Genomic DNA, 21624 nt, shown 5'->3' on the forward strand with positions numbered 1-21624 from the left:
TCAAAACCTCAAATAAAACACAAGAAGAGTGTGAAATATGGGACCTTTAAGGATTAGTTTAAAATGTTACGTTGTCTTAAAGTACATCTGACCAGATAAGAGTTTCCACATTGTCACAATATACTCTGTATCTGTCTGTTCCATTTCTTTAACTTTAGCAGAATATACAAAACAATACAGTTACTTTGAGACCCATCTTTTGTCAAGGCTGCACCATTACATCAAATACAAAACTGTTCAAATCCTGTGCATCTTTTAGCAACTGAATCCTATACATCGTAAATAAAATAATGCCCTCTTGGTTTTCAAAATATGATGCCATACAACATGCATTTGTAATGATGGATCCAGCAGAGGGTCAGTACAGTCAGTGCAGGTCAGTGTATTACAGTAAGCTAGTCAGGATGAGTGAGGGTAAAGTCAGCAGAGGGTCATTACGAATAGAAGCAAGAGGACGTGTGTGTGTATGTGTGTGTGTGTGTGTGTGTGACTGGGAGTTCAGAGAGCAATTCTTCATTTAGAAACTGTGTATAATTGATTGGAGCCGTCACCATAGCTCATATGTTCAGCAATAAGACTTTTCAGGGTAGGAAAGAAAAACTGGGACTGGAGAAGTCCTGGTGCTATAGGTAAAATGTCTAAATCATTAACAGACTAGTACTCTACTATTATGACCAGATTTTTACCTTTGTCTTTAACCACATCATTTCTGTAAATCAGCAGGGTTTTTTGATATTGAAGTAAAACATACTTAAGTTGTTAAGGTCATAAAGACTTTTGGCCGACCTCTGGTAAACTTAATTTTTGAGACCGGAGAGCAGAATAATACATCTTTATTGAACAAAGGCTCTAACATTTTAAATTATAGAAGACGTAACAAGTCCTAGTTTAAAGAGGAGGAATAAATTCAGTCTAAGGTCATCACTGCAACTGTCTGGTCTGAGAAATACCGCGTGTCAGATGTGCACCTCCCGGGGCCTAAAATCATGATTCTGGTCTTATTTGCATTCAGGCCCATGACGCTTTTCGTCATCCTAAGATTTATGCCTGCCACATGTCGGGTCAAGTGTACTCCTTCAAACTTTATCTCCAGGCTGACAGAGGTAGTGCTGGTGCAGGAGCGGATAGTATATCATTTAGTAACATTTAGGGGAGGGGGGGGATTTATGTTGATAGGAAGTGTAAACTGTTGACATGACCAGATGGAAGAGTGAGTAATCAAACATGATGAAAAGATGCAGCTGACAACTCTCTTGTCCAGCGTTGACTGAGGATAGATTAAATACAGCATTAAAAATAAATAACACATATTTTATCTTTCCTTATGTATTTAATTTAACCTGTAGGCCCTGTATTTTAAAGCACCAACCTTCCACCATTGTCTAATTTTTTACTTAATATTTTACTCCCCCATACTACCCCATTGTCCTGTGCCCATCTGTTAAATTATTTATGTCAGATATCAGATTTTTTAATAATAGTAAACATAAATCCACACTATATTTTTTAGAATGTAACAATTGTACCATTATTTTTCTGAAATATTTTATTCCTCCCTTTTTTTCAAATTGCAAAATAGTCAACTTGTAAATTGAATGCATAGTTTTCTGAGACTTTTTCCCACACAAAATCCCCTTATTAGTGCCAGACAATGGGCCACTGGGCGCCGAGTCCCTGAAGTGTGAAAGTTTCTGGCTGCCTTTAGTCTTGCTCTAAAGCAACACATTCACTTCTTTCTTCTACCTACGCAAAAGTATTCTTCCTCCACCCAAACACTGTCATCTGATTCCTCTTTATTTTGATTTAAACTGAGACAGTTTTTTTTCATCTCCTCAGTACTTTGCACAGTTTTATGCCCCAGAGTGACATGAATGATGATAGTTTTTTTATTTGCTTCATCCCTTTTTGTGCAATAAACACTTTCAATGGAAAACTTCTCTTCCACACACAACCAGTTTGTTGCCTCCACCAGAACTTTACTGCACCATATCAGGCCTTACCATTCTGAGCACACTCACTTTTATGCTCCTCTCTTTTCCACTTGCCTTGTTTCTGTAAAACTCCTTGTTTGGCAGAGGATTTACTGGACTCCAGTTGTAGCTCCCCTTCACTGGAGTCAGTAAAAATGAGTGACTGTTATATGCTGGTGTGGAAGCCCATCATCACAAAAACAGTAAATATAACTCACAGCGTTATGTAATATATTAGCCAATAATCAAATGCAGGTTGAGATTTGAGAAAAGATGCACAGTATGAGCTTGTATTTGCTTGATGGTGAACATTTTGGTTCTTTATAGTGAGTGAGCGAGATGTGGATGGAGGGAAGATTTTAGGAAAGTCATCTTAGTGACTTTGGCAACTGTACTTACTTGAATCACTTACATGTACAAATCATCCAGTGCAGACACAGATGTAGTGATGGTGAACACCGGTTTGGCAGAACTTGAATGCAAACTCTAGGAACAAAGGCGTCTTTATTGGATGAGTTGCAAAAGCTCAACATACTAAACTAAAAAAAAAAAAAAAAAAAGGAGCTGCTGTCAACTTCTGAGAAGAAACTGTGTTGTGGAATTTAAAGAGGGAGCTTTATTAGTGATCAATAAGTTAGTTCTCCGGATATCCCAATCCACCCTTTAAAACTTGAAAACTTGAAAAAATCGTTTCAAGGACAACAATGATGTTTTCTCAGGAGGTAAATAACTGCTCGTTAGAAGTAAGTTATTAATGTGGGTTTAACCATAAAAACATTTGTGGCTAGTAGCCCAAGACTGCTCTGTAAATACATGATGCTCATATGTAAAGAAGAGATAATTTTCTGTAGATAGCAAGAGGCTAATTAAAACTTTTTAAAAAACTTTTACATGATCAATAACACTGGCCCTTGGTGTTGGTGCATTTAGTCAGAGGCAAACTGTGAAGCAGTGACCAGGTGCTGCTCAGTAATCCCTCACTGCCTGCTGCAAAGTTATGAGTATTCAGAGCATGATAATTGTCCTCAAAATACATGCATGACTACACAAAACACCACAAATAATCCCCCTTGTCACGTCCGGGGCAAAACATACCCTGTGTGAGGTGAGAGATTAGAGCATTCTTGATGGTGGTGGAGGATCAATAAATCGATCATTTGAGTGTAAGAAGTCAGCTGGACATCATGAAAAGACCTCTAATGTTAATTGTTTTGTTTATGTATAGCTCCAATCACAACATACCACACCTCTCCCACGGAAAATTAATGATTACTGGCAAAAGGTTAATATCCACTCAGCTGAAAATGAATCAACAGTGAATTAATGAGATCATTACCTGCATGGATTGATAACGAAATTAGTCTTCTTTTCAAAAGTGGGACTTTCTGGGATGCAGAGGTATCGATTTGAAAAATAACGCGTCTGTCGGTGATGCCCTTGACCAGATGGCCTGCGCTGAGTGGTCCTCAACTGTTGGAGGTTACAGCCAATAAAATAACTGTTAATGCTGGAATGAAATGCCCTTTATTGCTTTGTTTTTTAAAGTATTTAGCTGACCCCAATAAATGAAGAAAGTGTATCTTTCTAAGTTTAAATGCCAGAAATTTGAAAGAAAGGCCAGTTTCTTATAAAACCTTTGATATTTGACTCAAGGTTTTTCTTGCACCAGCCTGTGATTTTTTCTTCTTCTTTTTTTGCCATATTCCATAAGAGCTAAACTATCAGCAGGTCCCTGCAGTAATTTCAGGAGTGATTCATACACATGAAATATGTCTCTGCAGAAAACTGTACCGAGTTATTAATTGGCAGGGAGTCAGACAGTACTTAGAGAAGACTCTAGAGATGGGTTGATTCATATATCAATTCTTCTTTTGAACAGCACTTCAAAGTTGAATCTGCAACAGAACTGAAATTTCTTGAGTACCAGCCTCATAAATCTCTAACCTCATGGAAGGAATTTGGGGGTTTTAGCAACTTTAGGGAGTTTACTTAAAATTTGATTACTTCTTAGGTCAATAAAATTAAATAAATAAAAAGGATTCTGTTTTTTCCACCATGATTTTATTTCTTGCACTGCTGAAAAGACCCAGAAACAGAACTTAGACCTTCATGCCAAAAACAAATATGCTTAATTTTATTTTAGAAATGTCTAATAAATAGTTTATTTCCTGTTGTGAATGTACAACTTTGTAATTGCACACAGTGATTTGAAATATAACTATAACATCGAAATCTGACACTTTCTTTTTAGAGTATGCAGGGTGGACTATGAATCTGTGACCTCAGTATTTCACTATTAGACAAGCCAAATGTAGTGAGCTATTTAATTTTTCAGCAGTACACTCATTCGGTATATACAAAAAAATTTGGACTAAACCAACCAGTAACACAAACCAAGCCTTGTTACAAGTTTGTATAAGACTGTAACGTTATTTTCACGCATCACTGTAAATTGTTAGTGTGTATGTTGCCACAGCTCCATTTTAATTCTTAAGATCATTTGTTTGTAAAAGTTATAGTGTCGTTTCATGGATGCAGGTGGAGATGGATCGATACTGTAGTCTATACCTAGCATCTTCCTCGGTTGATGCATCTCATCTTATTGTGTGTCTTTATGTAAATGACGTAACAGATGCTGAGCTGAGCTGTGGTGATGTTGTGAGATGGGAGGAGACAGAAAGGAGGAAAACCCAGTGCGTGATCATCATAAACAGCCTTTTAAAGAAAAAGAAAAACTGGTGTGTCAGAAGGTGACTTCATTTTGACAAGGTTCAAAACAGAAGGTTCTGTTTTCAACAGCTGAAAACAGAAGAAAAGGTCAGAGAGGTGAAAGTCCCACTGTGTATTTGTGATACTGCTTTTTCTGTTTGTTTCAAAATTGTGGTTCCTCAGTAAATACTGTTTTTGATCTGTAAAAATTAATGAATTCAAGACTGTAATCATCTAAACACTGATTTTTTTTGTCAGATAGAAACCGCTGGTTTTAATGCTTTTGTTTTAGTATTTAGCCTCCACTTTAACATCCGGAATTTGTTGATATTTCTAATATTTCAGTGACACAAATATCTTTGTTTCCTGCATGCTTCTGTCCCAGAGGACTTGTTTCTACTTCAGCTGTCTGAAACCCAGAACTAAATATTACGTCAGGTTCATTTGAGGATTTGTTTTGTTTCTTTTTACAACTTCGAATGACACCGGTTATGCAAATGTTTCCCCATTTTTTTCCGGTGTTCGACAACTGTCTGCTGAGATCCTAGTTTCATGGAAGAAATGTCCCAATTTCTTCATCACAGACTGGAGCTGCTGATTTTTTTTTAAATTTATTTTTTTTTTACCATCAGTGATTTCAACAGTCACTCAAACAACACAGCTTATCATTTTAGGACCGGTTCAGCATTCATACCAATAAAGCGTACTCAGTTTGTTTATAGACTTACATGACACTGTTAATGTGCTATCTGTTTTTTTTAATAGAAGTAGCCCCAGAATTCACGTTTTATGACATTGATATTTGCTTGTTTGTCCTCTGGCTTGAATTTTCAAAACACCACAGCTCATAAATACATCACTGTCCTTCAGCCAACTCTGAAGTCTCCATGTTCATTAACACCATGGCTTGGCTTCCGGATAAGAATCTAACTGACTGGATCCAACCATGACGTATTTGCCTCCGGCCTACTCATGCTGCCTGCTGAGAGCTCATCATTATCAGAATTAAAAAATTAATACTTAGATGAATTTAAAAAAATAATTTTAAAAAGCTCAATCATGCAATTTAAATGATTCATCTCTCACTTCAATAATATTTTTGAATTTAGAAATTGCAACAATTTTACTCCTAGTTGAATGCCCTGCATATTAAGCAATAATTTCTTAAACATCATCTGGTAACTAAACCTCTCTGAAAATGGGCTCAAATGTTCACAGTGAACACAAAAATGAACAGCACACTCTAAATTTACCATGGCTTTCTGATGCTGAGCCTTCAAGTTCACATGAGTTTTTGTTTCTACAGTGTGCTTATGTTTTCTCAAGACCTTGAACGACAGATTCTATTGCCTGGTGCTTCTTCTCTGCAGCACAAAGGCCCTCAATTCAAGGTGACAGAGGACCACCTTAGAGGAGCTTTTCTGCCTCTGGAGTGCTGGGCTTCATGACAAGCCCCTGTTTTGACCTGAAGCCTAGACACTCAATTCTGCTCCTCGAGGGCTGGTGTCCTCCAGGTTTTTTGATCCCACTTTTGATCCTCCTCCTTGATAGTTAATGTGCTGTGCTCAGTGCCAAGTAGATACAGACCAGGTGTGGCTTGTTAACTGTCAGGGAGGATCACACACCTGCAGGACATTGGCCCTGGAGGACCAGAATTAAGTACAGAGCACAGAGAGGCTAGAGCAATGTTTAATTTTTCCCTTCAAAGTGAAAGGGATATTTAGTTTAAGTTGTTTTCTCTTTGTTCAGCCTAGTATAGCCTGTTGTTTGCATGTCTAAGTCATATTCAACTGCATGTGAAGGTATCAATTACTTCAAGGATTCTTTGGAGGATAGAAAGACAGTGAGCTTTTTCTTTCTGTGCAAAAACAAGACTGATTCTGATTCCATGGAAACAGTAATGATCATCACACTATGATCTACACTTGTCCTGTCATTGCATTCCATCAAAAGGGGCCATGATGAAATTATGTCAACATGCTGTGTTCTTAATTGCTGTTTTACTGTGTTAGGTCCTCAGTTTTCACCTTAACCAGTAGGTTTCAGTGGTAAATTAGTTGCAGACTTGTTTTCAAAGTTGAATTTTTGGGGGCAGTCCACAACATACGAAGAGGGTGTGTACATTGATTGGCCCTGATCCAACACCTTCAAGCTGCTCTCACTGCAGTTTGTGAAATTGTCATGAAATTGTCAACAAAAAAGTTGACATTTCCTGTCCATGTAGGCTAAACAAAGGAATACGTTAAATGTCTTGAGTAATTGATGAACTGCAAGACGTGTTTGCTGTCATGAAATAAAATGGTAAATTTATGTCCACGCTCACCAGTAGATTAGATTTCGTGACCATTACACAAACTGTCGTGGGACTGGGTTGACATCTTACCAGGCACTTTACAACCTAGTTTCTTACCCATGTCGTAGCTATTGGAATTTAATTGAATATAAATGAAAATAAGTTTCTTTTGTTTGTGAATATGTTTTACTGGGTTAGAGTAATTCTGTGTGTTTTGCAGTGTCACAGTCAACTGTTCAACAAAACGTGAAAGACTGGACTGATTTTTAGTGATGAGGTTTCTCCACAGCTCAACCAAGAGGCTCATTGTTCACCATGCTTCTGTATAAGAAACATAGTGGCATTAGATGCTATTTTGGCAGTAGTTAATTTTGTATTTACTTAACTACAAATATAAATGTTGAAAGCACTGTATTCATATTGATCCCCATTTCAGTACTATAAGTACTATAAGATTTTTGAATGACCTTTTTGGGTGTAGTACTCGTTATGTTCTCTCTTTGGAGGAAACTGTGTTGTTATATCAAAACTGTGCGCTAAAAACACAGAGACTGATATTTTCAAAATGTTAGAAACAAAATCAACAAATGGAAGTTTTCATTATTTCTTAGGCCAACGCAAAAAAGCCCTTCATTGTTTGTGTTTCAGCTTCTGATAAGTCATTATGTTTCCGAATATTGTGTAAAGTTAAAGGGGGAAAAAAAACAACACAGAGGAGAGCAGCTCATTTAAGTGGGGAAAGAACCACTACTTAAATTATTGTGCTTTTGTTATTTGTTTTTAAATGTTCATGAATGATTTATTGGACCAGGAGAAGTGTGTCTGTAAATCTTAATCCTTGAGGCGGAGTAGACTGCTGATGGTTTTCCACCAGCTAGTTAATTGCAGTCACCTGGCTCTGATTACTCTCTGATTAGAATGGAAACCAGTAGTGCTCTGGGTACTTACGACTGAACACGCCAGTCACATGCATGGCTCAGTGCTGATTCATATCTACCACACAACACAGAAAGTGAATTTACAGCAGCAGGATCAGCTCCTCTGTATGCCTGTATGTATTTATGTGTGAGAGCGGCAGTTGTTGTTGTTATTGTAAGTATTAATAAAGGAGGAGGTTGTGGGGTGGAAGACTACTGGGTTAATATAATTCAGTTGCAACTGGATTACTGCACATTATCATAGCACAGTTTGAGGAGCCAATGTGATTTTCTGCCGATTTCATTAAACATACATTAATTATGTATGCCTAATTTATTGGTCTACATTATCAACATGTTTATCTTTCAGTGATTACTGTTTAATTGGTGATTAGATGATAACTGTGCACAGTGATGCTGAGTGACATTAGTTTTCTTTCTTTTTTTCCTTTTCTCAAGCGGACCTTTAAACATCCCACACTACCTACAATGAACACACAGCATCTCAATTAACAAAATGCAGAAAACTGAGTTAATAGTAAATAACAAGGGTAAAAATGGCTTACTAGCGAATATTTAGTGCTCCTGTGTTTCAATTTCAATAATGAGTCAACTTGTATTCTGCAAAATTGCGGTAGGTTTTACTCGTTTTTGAACTAGAATTTGTAATTATACTGATTGGAAAAGCTTTATAAGGTATTTCGGATTACTAGAGCTATGGCTAGACATTTGCAGAAACACACAAGATGACTGAAATCTTAGTCACTGTATAACTTCACACAGGACTTGGTGTGAGACGAGGAAGGTTTCAGAGAGTATAGATGGGAAATCAACCAAACAGCACAGAGCTGAGAGTGGGTTCTGAGTCAAGATTTATGAGAGGATGCTTTTCCTCTCCTGAGGTGGTTGGATGGGGAAGTTCCTGATTCAGGAAGCAGCATCAGATGAAATGATTACTTCTGGTAGCGACTCTGGTCGGTGGAAATGGGAGTAACTGGGTTGATCTGAGGATATATATAGGAGCCGTGTGTAATTGAAGAGCATATTTAACTCTTATTGTTATGGACTCTGTGATGGTAACTTCAGTTCTTGTTTCAACATCAGTTTCGTATCATGTCAAAGCAGGGCAATACTTGGATAAATTTGAGATTCATGAAAAATTTAGCGAATGTGGAAATGAGAAGTCTTGCTGGAGAAAAGAGAGGGGACATACGTTTACGTTTCAGGTTGTGAATCTCAATATGTTCGGTCATCAATGTGCAGGTTGTCCTTGGCAACCAGCGGATGCATTGTCCTCTTTTTCTGACCCCCCAGCCCTCTTTACACCTGAAGACAAAGATACTGTAAAATTAGAAGGAAAAAAAAGATCAGTGTAGCCTACTAAGCGAGGAGGGGATTCTGCTTAATGCTTAATTTGGTGATCAATAAGAGTCTGGTGCATGGGTAGCAGCTAAATTCAATGAGTGACTAAACCACCCTGGGAACATTTCCATGCAGATACAATTGCAGTATGGATAAATGAATGGTTTTTTTTACAGGTGGGAAAAAAAGACGAGTGTGTAGGGAGAGTGTACAGTTGCATCTCATTTTTAACTTTGTGGATATTTGTAATGCAGTGATTCACAGCTGTTGATAAACCCTTGCTGTATGTTAACAATGAACAAACACACACTGTTCTTTTGCAGAACTGAAAACCTTTGCTAAATCTCCACAACATGCCTCTATTTTTTTGTTTGTTTGTTTGTTTTTTGTTTTTTCACCAATTGGGATGTCAGTGGGCATTAAAATGAGGATGTTTAGAGACTACATTAGAGACTAATTCAGTAGTGCAAAGTTGGTTGTAGAAGTTGACACCATTGTGCCTCTTTACACAGATGGTAATCATTCACTCAAATGAAGTGAAAAACCAATTAGTTGGTAGTAATGGAGACTTGACTATGTCTGAAGGTTTTTTTCTTTTGCAAACATTCATGCTTCCAGAGCCAAACTATTCACAGTGCTTTGGTTCAAACTGAGCTTTTGTTTGCTGTACCCTTTCATTATGCCCTTCAGCGGTATATAATTATAGGCCATATAACAGAAAAGTGAAATACAACACTTTCAAAGCACCTCTCATACGCAGATTATAGCCCTTCACCCAAAAAATAAATACACAACCAGCAAGTGCAAATCATTTCCAGGTACACCCAGGTAGCCTGTTCATGCTGTGAATTATCCTTTCAGCTTTTTGCCAAATTGTCAGTAATGACTGACAAATATGAATTTGTACTTCATTTTGAAAAGACTGCATTTAAGCAGTGACAGTTTGATGAGCAGGTGATGCCTGTTTATTGTCGCGGCCGTCTTGGCTTGATGCCGCAAAAAACCCACCGAGCCACGTAACGCAGTGTGACCCCCACGGGGAGGAACATGTGAAGGGCAGCTTAGCATGCCTTTCATGCGTCGCAATCTCGCAGGATGTATCACAGTGCTCCACCCGCACCTAAAACAAGCAAGAAGTACAAAAGAAAAAAAGGTGTGTGCCTGTGTTAATGAGAGGTGTGATCCAGGTTTTCACTTTGGAGAGGAATCCCTCGTGTGTGATCCTGGAGATGCAAATGACAGCACGGGTACATATTCATAGATAGAGTCCTCATCTGCTCTAATGAAACTGTAGGGTGCCTTCTGTGGATTTCGTTGAGCATCTCTTACACTGAGTAGGAGGGACTGTCTGGTTTTGAAGGTGGATTATACATGATCTAAAGCTTGGGGGAAACTGTGAATAAATAAATAATGATAAAGGCTTTTTTTTAAATGTATGATTAGCATGCCTTACTTGCAGTTCAGTTATTTTTATACAGAGAGCTGCACCTTTTGTGAAACAGCTTCCCACCACAACATATCGGCTCAGAGGATGATGTGCGCGTGTGTGTGTAGAGAGAGCAAGAAAGCAAGGGAGAGGCAGAGCGGGTAAAAGTGCAGAGAGACAGAGAGATTGTCAAGAAAACACCAAGGGATGGCTGCACAGAAAAGCCTCAAAGTGGAAGTTGTGACTCTGGGATAGTGAGACTCTGAGGTAAGTGTTCAGGCTTGGCGCTACAAAGGGCAGTATAGTGCTTACTTTGATTGAATCAATTGCTCTGTGTAAGTAGCTGCTGGTGCTGGCCTCCCCAGGGTGACAGAGAGGTCTGCAGAGAGTGAACCAATCCAGCCATCCATGGCCAGAGAACAGGGAGGATTAACAGAGCAATGCATCATAGCTGTAGCAACCAGTGATGTGTAGCAGACTGTATTTATTGACTCATTGACTGTATTGATTGTCTCAATTGATGAAAAGTCCAGAGACAACAGACAGACGCACAGCGAGTTATGCATAACCCCCAAAAAATAAAGAATAAATGACGGATCATGTTATTTCATTGCATGAGTAAAGGAGCATTTCACAGCAAAACCCTGTTATTTTCATCACAATGCATCCGCCCAGTTAGTCCCGCTGATCACAAGTGTTTGGTAGTAAACCTCTACTTACAGCACATTTCCCAAGCAGACATAATCTCATTCAAGTTAAGTACATACAGTAATGGCTTGGTAGTTTACCTGGGCATGTATGTAGCTTTTCCGGTGACAGCAAATTCTCTCTGACATTGACATTGCTCCAGCAGCAGCAGCGGTTTATTTAACACGCCATTAATCTCTAACGACAGAAGACCGCGTTACAGCAGATGTTTGTTAACAAACCTCTGCTCGGTCCTCCGCTGTTGTTCTTCACCCTCATTGACATGCATTACTTTGACAAGAGGAGGGTCACGAGGCAAACAGTCGAGCACCGGAAGAGTTTTGGTAACAGGAAATAAGTTTGTTTTTGTTTTTATTTGTCAAGATGCATAGCGAACCCTTGGTGTTTGTAGTACATGGATTCACTTGTCGAATTATGCTGCCAAAAACTACTGATACTGCACCACATCTGAGTGCATGGTCATCAGTATGCTAATGTTCAACTATGCAGTGAAACAATCCAATTATTGAATGATGGCCACTGTACATCAGTTCTCTTATTGAATATGTGTGCAATTAATGAGTGCAGAGCAACCAGAACACTGACACTGAGTAAATTAACACTTTGGTAAACTTAGACTGACGCACACACGCACACAAAAAATGGATTATCGCCATTCAGAATATGGATAATCGAAAAGATGAGCACATGTCGAGGAATTATTGTACTATATGTCTATCATTTTTCTCTCTCTTCTAAAGCAGCAGGAGGGTGTTGAAACAAATAATACAGAGCACTTCATGGCCTTTAGCCATTGAAATAGAATATCTCTTTGTACTGAATGCTGGTGAGTGGGTGTGAGGGCAACAAACTGCAGGAAAGTAAAGGGAGAAGAAACAGGCAGAGTTTACCCTTAGGGCTCATGAGGTAAGGACACTTAACTCATCGCATGCATTGCCATAGTCAACGTGATTTTCGTATCAGCACTATGCTTTAAAAACAAAAGGAATAAATCATCTCCTTTTCACAAATATAAATATATTTTATGTTTAGTATATACAATAATGATTTGCCATCATCAACAACATTAGTATTGAAGGGAGAGAAAAAGCATGTCAGTAAACTCTTGCTAATGGATACAGACACTGCAAAGACAGCCATGACTGATTGGCGTGCTCAAGCACTCTCTCTGAAGACGAAGCGAGACGATAGTAGTTTTAGTGAGAAGGCTGGTGGTGGGGGCTGCGCCGTGCCATCCCGCAGTCTTTCTAGTCCTGAGAGCCGCGAGATTCGCTGTCATCCTCCAGCTCCCATTCAAAGTTCTGGCCGGTCATTTGGTAGAACATCATGTTAAAGGGTTTGTAGAACTTGTGCAGCCGCCGAATCACGTCCGCGTCAATTTTGGGGTGAGTTCTCCCTTTCGACTTGCCGAGGCATCTGGGAGTGCTGCTGTCCTCGGGCTTCTTCAGACACGGAAATCCTTTAGTTTTATTGAAGTAAAAGTGTTTGTCTGTGACGATCCGCTTCAGGCCCAGGAAGTCCTGCACTTTGGCCATCTCGCCGGCGGGATCCACAATGAGTCTCTCCCCGCTGACAAAGTGCATTTGGGAGAGAGGGAAATACTGCATCCAGCTCTCCAAGTGCAGTGCATATATTCCTATACGCAAAGCGCTCCATGAGGCGTCTATTAGACCCAGCGTCCGGTTCTTAAAGGCCAGAACCTCAAAAGTGGGAATCTCAGGTTTCTTGGACAAAGTCTGTGTGTAGTCTGAAATGGCTCTAGTGACAGGATTACGCACCACAATAATAAGCTTGATGTCCCTGGCCATGGAGTGGATGCGCTTTGGGGCATGGTTAGTCACAAAGTAGCTGGGTGTCTTCTCCATGGTGATCTGCCCCTCCAGCGTCGAAGGCATCAAGTCTCTGAGAACAAAAACAAGAAGAAAAGAAAAAGCAACTTAGCACGGTATTACCCTGAACACCTCTTGCAGTGCAAGTGAAATACCCAAGGACACAGTGCAAACAAATTTGGTACATTTATTAAGCAGTACATTATTTGAAATTACAAGTGAAGAAAACTGTTATTATCACTAGACATTATGTTGTGAGGAGAAACATACAGCTAATTACATCCATGGAGTAATATGCAAGAGATAAAAGAACGAAGATGAAACGGCAGGCAAGCAAGTATGCTCATTGCTTAATTGACTCCATCTGTGTTACTCCAGGAGCTGTTTTGGAACTTTAATAATGAGTTCACCGCATATCATTAATACTGGGGTGCCTGGGGTATTGTTTTGTCATACATTTATTATGCATGCTAGGCTCACACTCTGTGGAGGCAGTTTTATTCCTAATGCACATGCACTTCCACTGCAATGGGTGCAGGCAGCTCTTTTCTTCTTCCTCTCTTTATTACATTTAAGGTTAGGGGCTGTTCATTGAAGGCAGCAGTGATTAATTATCAAGATTCAAGCTGATAATTTGTAGTACAATAGAAATGTCCCCGACTCGAGAAATTTATCTCGGGGATAACGGGGAGCCATTCGCCATCGCCACAAATATTATGTTCAACTCCCTGTGTCTGAGAATGAGTTGTAGGATACGACGGGTGCAGAGGCAAGTACATCACACGCACAGAGGCAAGTCGTGTTTCTACAGTTGCTATTTTTGTATCAATAATAAAGCATAGCATTCGCCTCAAGCAAATCCTTATCAAATGTTTACACTGATGTTCATTCCAATCCGTGCTGTTTTCTTTGTTTGTGGGCTAAGCGATTCAGTGCTAAATTGGTACATTAAATCCTCCGTGAGACACACCGTTTATTTAACTACTTACAAATACGAGCTCAGGTGCTCCACAGTATAATCTAAAGTCAAGCAGAATCCAGACATGCAGACTGTCCCCACTCCTCCAAATTAAGTAATGTTTGCTTGGAAATTAATGTTTAAAACAGCCAACCAAAATCCAAATTATTATATCCAGAGACTGAATGAGTTAGTTGCAGGAATATTCTCCATAATTCTTGGATAAAAGCTATTTCCTCACTCCCTGAAATATTTTTTTTTTCCATTAGGCTGCCCTGCACCACAAAACCTACAGTTGTAACGATATAGTCACATCAATCATTTGCATCTTGGACATATTCTAAATTAACTGTTCTCCAGCAAAGAATCCAATTTACTCTGCAAAACATAAGAGCTGTTATGCACATATCGACCACCCTCACACACACACATGCACCCATGGATACTGGGCTGAAAGTCTCACAAGTGGCCTGGTAATTGCATCTCAGTAACAGTATTGCCTTACTGATGGGTAATTTCCCTCCGGATTGTGTTTGTCTCTTGACAGTATAGAACTGTGGTTACTTCTGGGCCTGTAATGGGATATTAAACATATCTACAGATAGCATAGTGACTAGAAAGAGTATTAGTTTTCATTATATTCCATCACTTCCCACACTTTCTCCCTTATAGTAATGAATGGCTAAAGATTTTTGTAACCTTTCAAGGACTTCAGCTCTGTCTGCCACTTAAGTCCAAAGTGCGGTAGGTGGTCTGAGGGTGTAACATCACCATGTATGGTTGTTTGAAGAAGGAAAAAAAGCTCAAGTGTGCCACAGCGAATCACCTTGAAACAACCGATATCCTACTGTACGGACATGAACTGCAGCATCTCACCAGTAATGTGCTGTGCATCTTTGGAGCATATCCAATTGACAGGACAGATGTACAATGTTCAAGGTTACCTCTTTGAAGGCGTGCATGTAACAAGCTATTGCCCCCATTGGGCTCAACGCTAATCATCATACATTTAATTATAAAACAATGGAAACTGCGCAAGCCAAACACTTTGTTACTGTGGTTTTGATTGGGAATCAGTCATGGATCGTGTACATTTAAAATGTCAGTGGGACAGCAAGGGAAGGAGGGGAAAAAAAAAAAATCTAAATGCTGGTAAACAAGCTAATTTCTCCGTGTGTGTGTGGCAAATGACTCCTCTGGCCTTGCAGTCTAGTGGAACCAGAGTAAACAAGTTAACTCTTGCTTTTGTTTTTTTCTCTGCTTCAGCTGCTCAGCTCAGCACAGGTCATTCAGGTGGGTAGGTAAATAAAATCCATAGTGCTAAAGAGACCTGGCAAACCATCTGCTGTTTACTATCCTCACACCAAGAACATACCATGTTTCATTTACTTTCTTGCATTTCAACACATGTCCAAGCCTTTATTTACATAACAAACGCAAGTGTGAACATACAGGTGCTTTACACCTTAAGTAACTTTTAATGATCTTTACCATGTGAGGCATGCTGCAGTATGCCTGCGAGAGCATTGCTGCATTGAGAGAGTAGATAATGCAGTATTGATGGCAGCTCATGCAGAGTGTGACTGATACCGATACTACACTACGCAGAAAACAGTTAAAATTTCCTTTGTGAGCATCTGAATGCATTCTCATCGCTGCTCTGTAATTTGTAAAATATACGGACAAAAGCCAGACCCATTGAATTTGGCAAAAATATTTATCTGAGCCAGACAAATGCATAATAACGCAGAAAATCAACCTTTAAAACTACATTTCACCAGTTGTATCAAGGCCATGTACTTTAACTTAGGAAGGAAATCCATTTCACACCCACACACCACACAAAATTCAGATCCTAGAGGACGCTTCGGTCGTCTCTCCAAAGCTTGATTCGTCTTTCAGGACCAAATCACAGCAAATTTTTTTGTGTTTGTTAAGACAGAAACCAATCTTCGCAGATAATCATAACTCTTCATGCCTTAACGCCCACTGCGAAAGTGCTCTGGAACATGCCCAGGCATTTAACTCAAATGTTTCATTACGCTCTGTCAAACTAGTGCGCGGGGAATATTTTGAGGCATGATGAGGTGAGGGATCACACTAATTTACATTCCCAGATACTAATAGGTCCAAGCTGTTTCTGGAGGAATAGAGTTTCTCCAGAGAAGCTCAGTTGTTTCTAATAAACTCTGGCAGAGAAATAAAAGCTCCCCCAGTCTCTCATTTGGATTGATCACAGCTCAGCTGCGGAGTATCAATCCGCCAGGCTTCCTCCATGTCATGTCAAATACAATCAATTATTCTAAAGGAGTCCACTCATAATAAGCTCCTGAGTCCTCAGAGAGCACATTTTGGAGACGGCGCCAGAGATGTGGGCAGACTGCTGCGATCCTCTAAATAATTCCTAAAAACTAATATGATGATGCTGAAGTGTGAATTAATGAAATGTCTCATTTTTTGTGTTCTGTCAGTACCGACTCAGTAAGAGAGAGTAATGCTTCTGTCGTGGAAGCACTAGAGTCTTAGAACCTTTGCCCTTTGTGGAAGAAGCATATTTTATTTTGGTTTAATAAAGGAGTTGAAAGATGAATCAATCATCAATTTAAAAAAGCTGATTGAACATGAAATTTTAAATAACATTTTCTCAGTAAGCCTTAACCCTCAGTGCAGGCAGACAACAGAGAGGGAAACAAATGGTAATGTCACTTTGAGTCGGGCTGCAAATATCAATCGAGGGTGCAAGCAGCCATTCATCAACAACAGTCAGTCAGGACATTTGAAGTGAGAGATACTGTGGTCAGTTTGCAATGAATAATCCCATTATTACACCCTGAGTGACATGTCTGTGATTACAGCAGCACCAAGAACAAAGACTTTGGTTTACTGACAAGTGGAGAAAAATAAAATAAAAAATGTAGGGAAAAAAAAAAGAAAAACGGTCGGTCAAATGAGTCATTCCTCTCTCAGCTCACAACAAGAGAATGCGTACACAATTGGCACACACAAAAACAAGCCTACAGGCCAGAGCAAAAGGCCCTAGTGGGTCTGTTGTGGAGTGGGAGGCATTGTTTTGTCACGGTTAAGGTGCAACTTTTAGGAGGAAAACAAATACAGAGTATGCTGCCACTCTCAGTGATCAGATCAGGCTCAAATAATGGTGGAGAGTTTGGTTTGTTTTTGTTTTTCTCCCTCTCAATCTGACCTTTTCACCTGAGTGTAGTGAAAAGATCTTTTTAGGTGGGCTTGCCTTGAAGCTATCCACTCAATCTAGTTGTGTAACATACATGGACCTACTGTAGGTTAAGTTGTTTTGTTTTTGTACATGAGTGATTTCTTGTGTTAGTATCATGCAAGTTGTCAGTCAGTAAAGGGTACAAACTGACATTATGTTTCTCCATGCAGTTGTAAAAAAACATGACTATGACTATAATATTTTCTAATCTTGAATCTTTCTGATGCCTTTCTGGCATCACAATCTACAATTCAGATAATGGATATTTGATGAAATTCTGCTGGCAATTCAACTACAACATCCACCTTGCCCTGAGACTCCTCACTCACACCTATTACTTTCCCATATCCTTTCCCCAATTAGTTTCCTTCATACTTCTTTACACATTCATTTCCTATTCCTCTTTTACAGTTCCAGCTAAATAATTTAAGTATCTCTTCCTTTGTCCACTTCCAAATCCAAAAACTAACATAGTCCAATAAAATCCTTCTGAAATTCTGTTCTGTAGTTTTGTTGAAAGTTTTTCAGGGAGGTGTAGATTCAACTTTGACTTGTCAAATTCATAAATTCACAACATATCCTCATTACCATTATAGAAAATGTGATCCAATCCGAACTATGTTTCTCTCAAAACGTATTTGCAGTTACTGTTTAGATGTATAGAAACACAATTTCTAGGATTCAGAGTTGTTTTGGAGTAGTCTGTGGTACTGTTGAATTGTATCGCTTCATACTGAGAAGTGTCCTCTTCCTTCATAGTAATTAGCTGTGATAACCTCAAGCTACTTCTGCCTTTGATTCTAAGAGACAACAACAGTCAAAATTAGCAATTTCACAAGAGGTGCCTGTCAGGTAAACATGAACATAGGCTGATTTCAAGGTCCTGAAAACAAATTTCCCATTTCACCCTCTGTGAGCGATTGGATGTGATCCTACAAGTTCTCCAACCTAAACGGCTGTACAGGTCATTTGTCCTTACCCTTGGATATGACTCATAGGAGTGTACCAGTGGCAGGGAGTACTGGACCTTCGTCCTAATAATAAACACATGCTTAAGCTTGGAATGGTCTCGGTTTGGTTAGTTTTAGGCACAAAAACAACTTGGTTTGGTTTCAGAAAAGATCTTGTCACCTACAAACTCACCTTTATATTTCTCGCTAATTAAATGTAACATTTTGAGCCCAGCGGTGGGATATATGCCAAATTATCCTGTCATAAAGACATTAATCAACATTATTATTGTTGGCATCTCCTGAGCTTAGTTAGTTCTACCGACAAGCAAACCATGTCTGTTGAATGGCAAGAAGAGTTAAATGGTGAGACTAATTAAAACACAACACAGACTCCCCCACTCTAAGTAAGGCCCATTATACTTGTACTGCTGCAGGACTGTGGGCTTTGACAGAATAGTTGAGGACAGAAGTGACAGCTGGCCCTGATCAAAAACCTCATTCCCCCGCTCTCTTCCTGAGATCCCCCTAAAGACCGTCCCACTTCCAACAGTGGGCAAGCCAGGTACTTCTCTCCCCACATCACCAGACTGCCGCGCTGAGATCTGAAGCTGTGTTCAGATGCCCTTTGGACATAAAACATCATGAAATAAAGCGGGACGATGAGAGAAACTGTGAGGATGTTTGGAACGCCGCATCACCCTGCATCATTAGTCCATAACAGCGTATATGATCCTGAAAGTTAGTCTATTTTTAACTGTATTACAGTCCTGGGAGAGAATGGAAGCAATCTTATCTCAAATCAAAGACTCAAAGGATATTGCTTTTTTCAACTTCAGTGTCTAGTTTTAACATTACAGACTATAAAAAGGTGCTGATTTCTCCTCACAAACCTAAATATACAGTACAGGCCCTAAACCTAAAATAATATGCTTACATAATGACCTCAAACAAAACAACAGCAGTCTGCCACTCCTCTGAAAGATGATTTTCTTCTTTTATTGTTATTTAGTTGTGTGTTTATTTGCCTTTGGATGAGCTGATGAGAGCACTTCAAGCTACACTCATTCAATTTGATCACAATTGCCCTCAATATTCTGTTATTGATGTTTCCACTACAAAAACAAACAGTCGTGATGTGCTGGTTCCCACTCTGCAGCAACAGCAACACAGCACCAGGTACATATTGTTTAATGCGCTATGTCAGTTTATAGAATATCAGTTTGTATCAGTTTGAGAATTTAAAGCATTGTGCCTTCTTCTGTATTAAACAACAAAGAGTTTTTCATCCATCTCTGCATCTTCCGTAATTGGACGTCACACCTGAATACATCAGAGTCAAAGGCTAAAATTTACATCCAGGAAATGTTGCAGATCCAGCTCAGTTAAGCAGAACCAATTAATATGACAGTTTGAACATGATAGATTTTCTTGCCTGAGAAAAATGGCCAGTACTTCAGGATCCAGTCATTTCACTGGAGCTGACCACAGATGAAACTCTGCACCTGTCTGACCGCAGCATATGACACAACATTTTTACACAGATTCTCCTTTATTGCATATTTAAGCTCATATATTACATGACATATTCAGGAGATTTCATAAAGCATACTCGTACTAGGTAGGGTTCATCTGAGGTAACAGAAATTTACAACAGTATGTGTAAATTTATCAAGCGTAATTTTCAAAATGAGAGCAGTCCTGGCATTTGGCATTTTTAATTTCCTATTATATTCTCTGTGCACCAAGCCTGCAGTGATACACCATCTGACAAGATGACAAGATTGAAGGGCATCAATTATTGTGTGGGTAAACAAGTGGCTACAGAAGATATAAACTGCTGCTTTTCATCAAAGCAAAGCCATATGGCTGAAATTATCATCAGTAACAAATAGAATAAAACCGGTCATTTAAAGACAGCAAATTAAAGAGCATCTAATTTCATTCTCTGTAGCAGGAGAGCAAAATGATTTTTAATTTTGAATACGATGTTCAGAATATTTATATAATGTACAATATATCATATATGACTAATACAGTATGTGACTCTTGCTGTATGTTGCCCTGAGGTCTGTTGGTGCACTATTAAAGGAGGGAAGAGAGGCTGTCTGTTTTTTTTTATTTTTTTTATTTTTTTAAATATATCCATGAGGTTATTTTTTGGCAGCACTATCAGTTAAACACCTGAACGTGAACCTTTCCAAGAAATTACCTATCACAGCGGCTTTTTTCTCCATTTTTTTTCCCCAATTCATTATGGAGCTGTAGGTCAGTGTGACACCACAGAGGAGGAGGCTGCAAAGACTCTTCCCATTTTCTGTGGCGAGACATTAATACATATATCCAGTAATAATACAGACAGAGAATCGGCTGAAATTCTGCAGTTTTCTCCTTTTGGAGAAATTTAAAGGTAACTCACAAAATGTCAGGATGAATATCAGGGGAAAGTTATGGCAGGCAAACGTATTACTTTTGCCATTTCTCCTATTGCATAAATTGGTCATCAGCCATAAAAGTATTGAGAAAATGTCAGCGTTGGTCTTTGTCTGTCCAAAGAATGGTAATATTACCATTGGTTTTTACATATTTTTATCAGCCTTAAGTTACTTGCAGGAAGATAAGACTTTGAGTTGACTAATTACTGATCATTGGTTTTAATGGTTTTAGTTATTCCTTAAATGCATTTGTTAGACACTCAACATCAACAACTGAAGAAGATTTAACATATTTAACAAGTCAAATCTGACAGTTAAAATAGAAATTAATAGTCTTACTGCACTCTGCTCTCTATCACAGGCAAGAACTCATCCTCACTCCAGTTTCAAGCTCAGCAGGTATTTCACAGGGATAAATGGTGTGGGAGTCTGGTGCTTTGTCAGGAATTAAAAAGAGCAGGGAAATGAAGATGACAAAGATACTTGTTCTCCATATTTCTATAATGATCGGCAGAAGAGAGTTAGCTAGCTTAGCTAACTTGCCAAACCATACATTTGGATTCCAGCTAATGTGGAATACATTATAATTCATAGATACAGTCTCCAGGCTTTGGTTTGATGTTTGAATTCCTTAGTGGACGAATCGCTTTTTGTTAAACGTCCAGTCTCAACAGTGGCAAGAACCACCTCTAGCATTTAACTCGCTTTATTCCTGAGCTGGTGAAGGCGAGGTCAGGTCTTGATCATCTGCCTCTGTGGAGTGCTGGCAAAAAAGAAAGCCTTAAAAGATTTACTAATGGCATGTGTGCTACCTCGTTGTCCTGCATCCATTAAG

The 21624-nt window shown here is 39.1% G+C and overlaps 1 protein-coding gene across 1 annotated transcript in view; it reads right to left on the reverse strand.

The window, feature by feature from the left end:
• Positions 1 to 10755: 10755 nt before the first annotated feature.
• hs3st4 (heparan sulfate (glucosamine) 3-O-sulfotransferase 4) overlaps positions 10756 to 21624 on the reverse strand; it is a 70876-nt gene continuing 60007 nt past the window's right edge. The window contains exon 2 of the mRNA XM_018705102.2: positions 10756 to 13287. Within this exon, the coding sequence (XP_018560618.1) occupies positions 12633 to 13287 (655 nt within the window). The 3' untranslated portion in view covers positions 10756 to 12632. The remainder of the gene's footprint in view (positions 13288 to 21624) is intronic.

This window comes from Lates calcarifer, linkage group LG11 (assembly GCF_001640805.2).
Source record: "Lates calcarifer isolate ASB-BC8 linkage group LG11, TLL_Latcal_v3, whole genome shotgun sequence".
NCBI classification, from domain to species: Eukaryota; Metazoa; Chordata; class Actinopteri; family Centropomidae; genus Lates; species Lates calcarifer.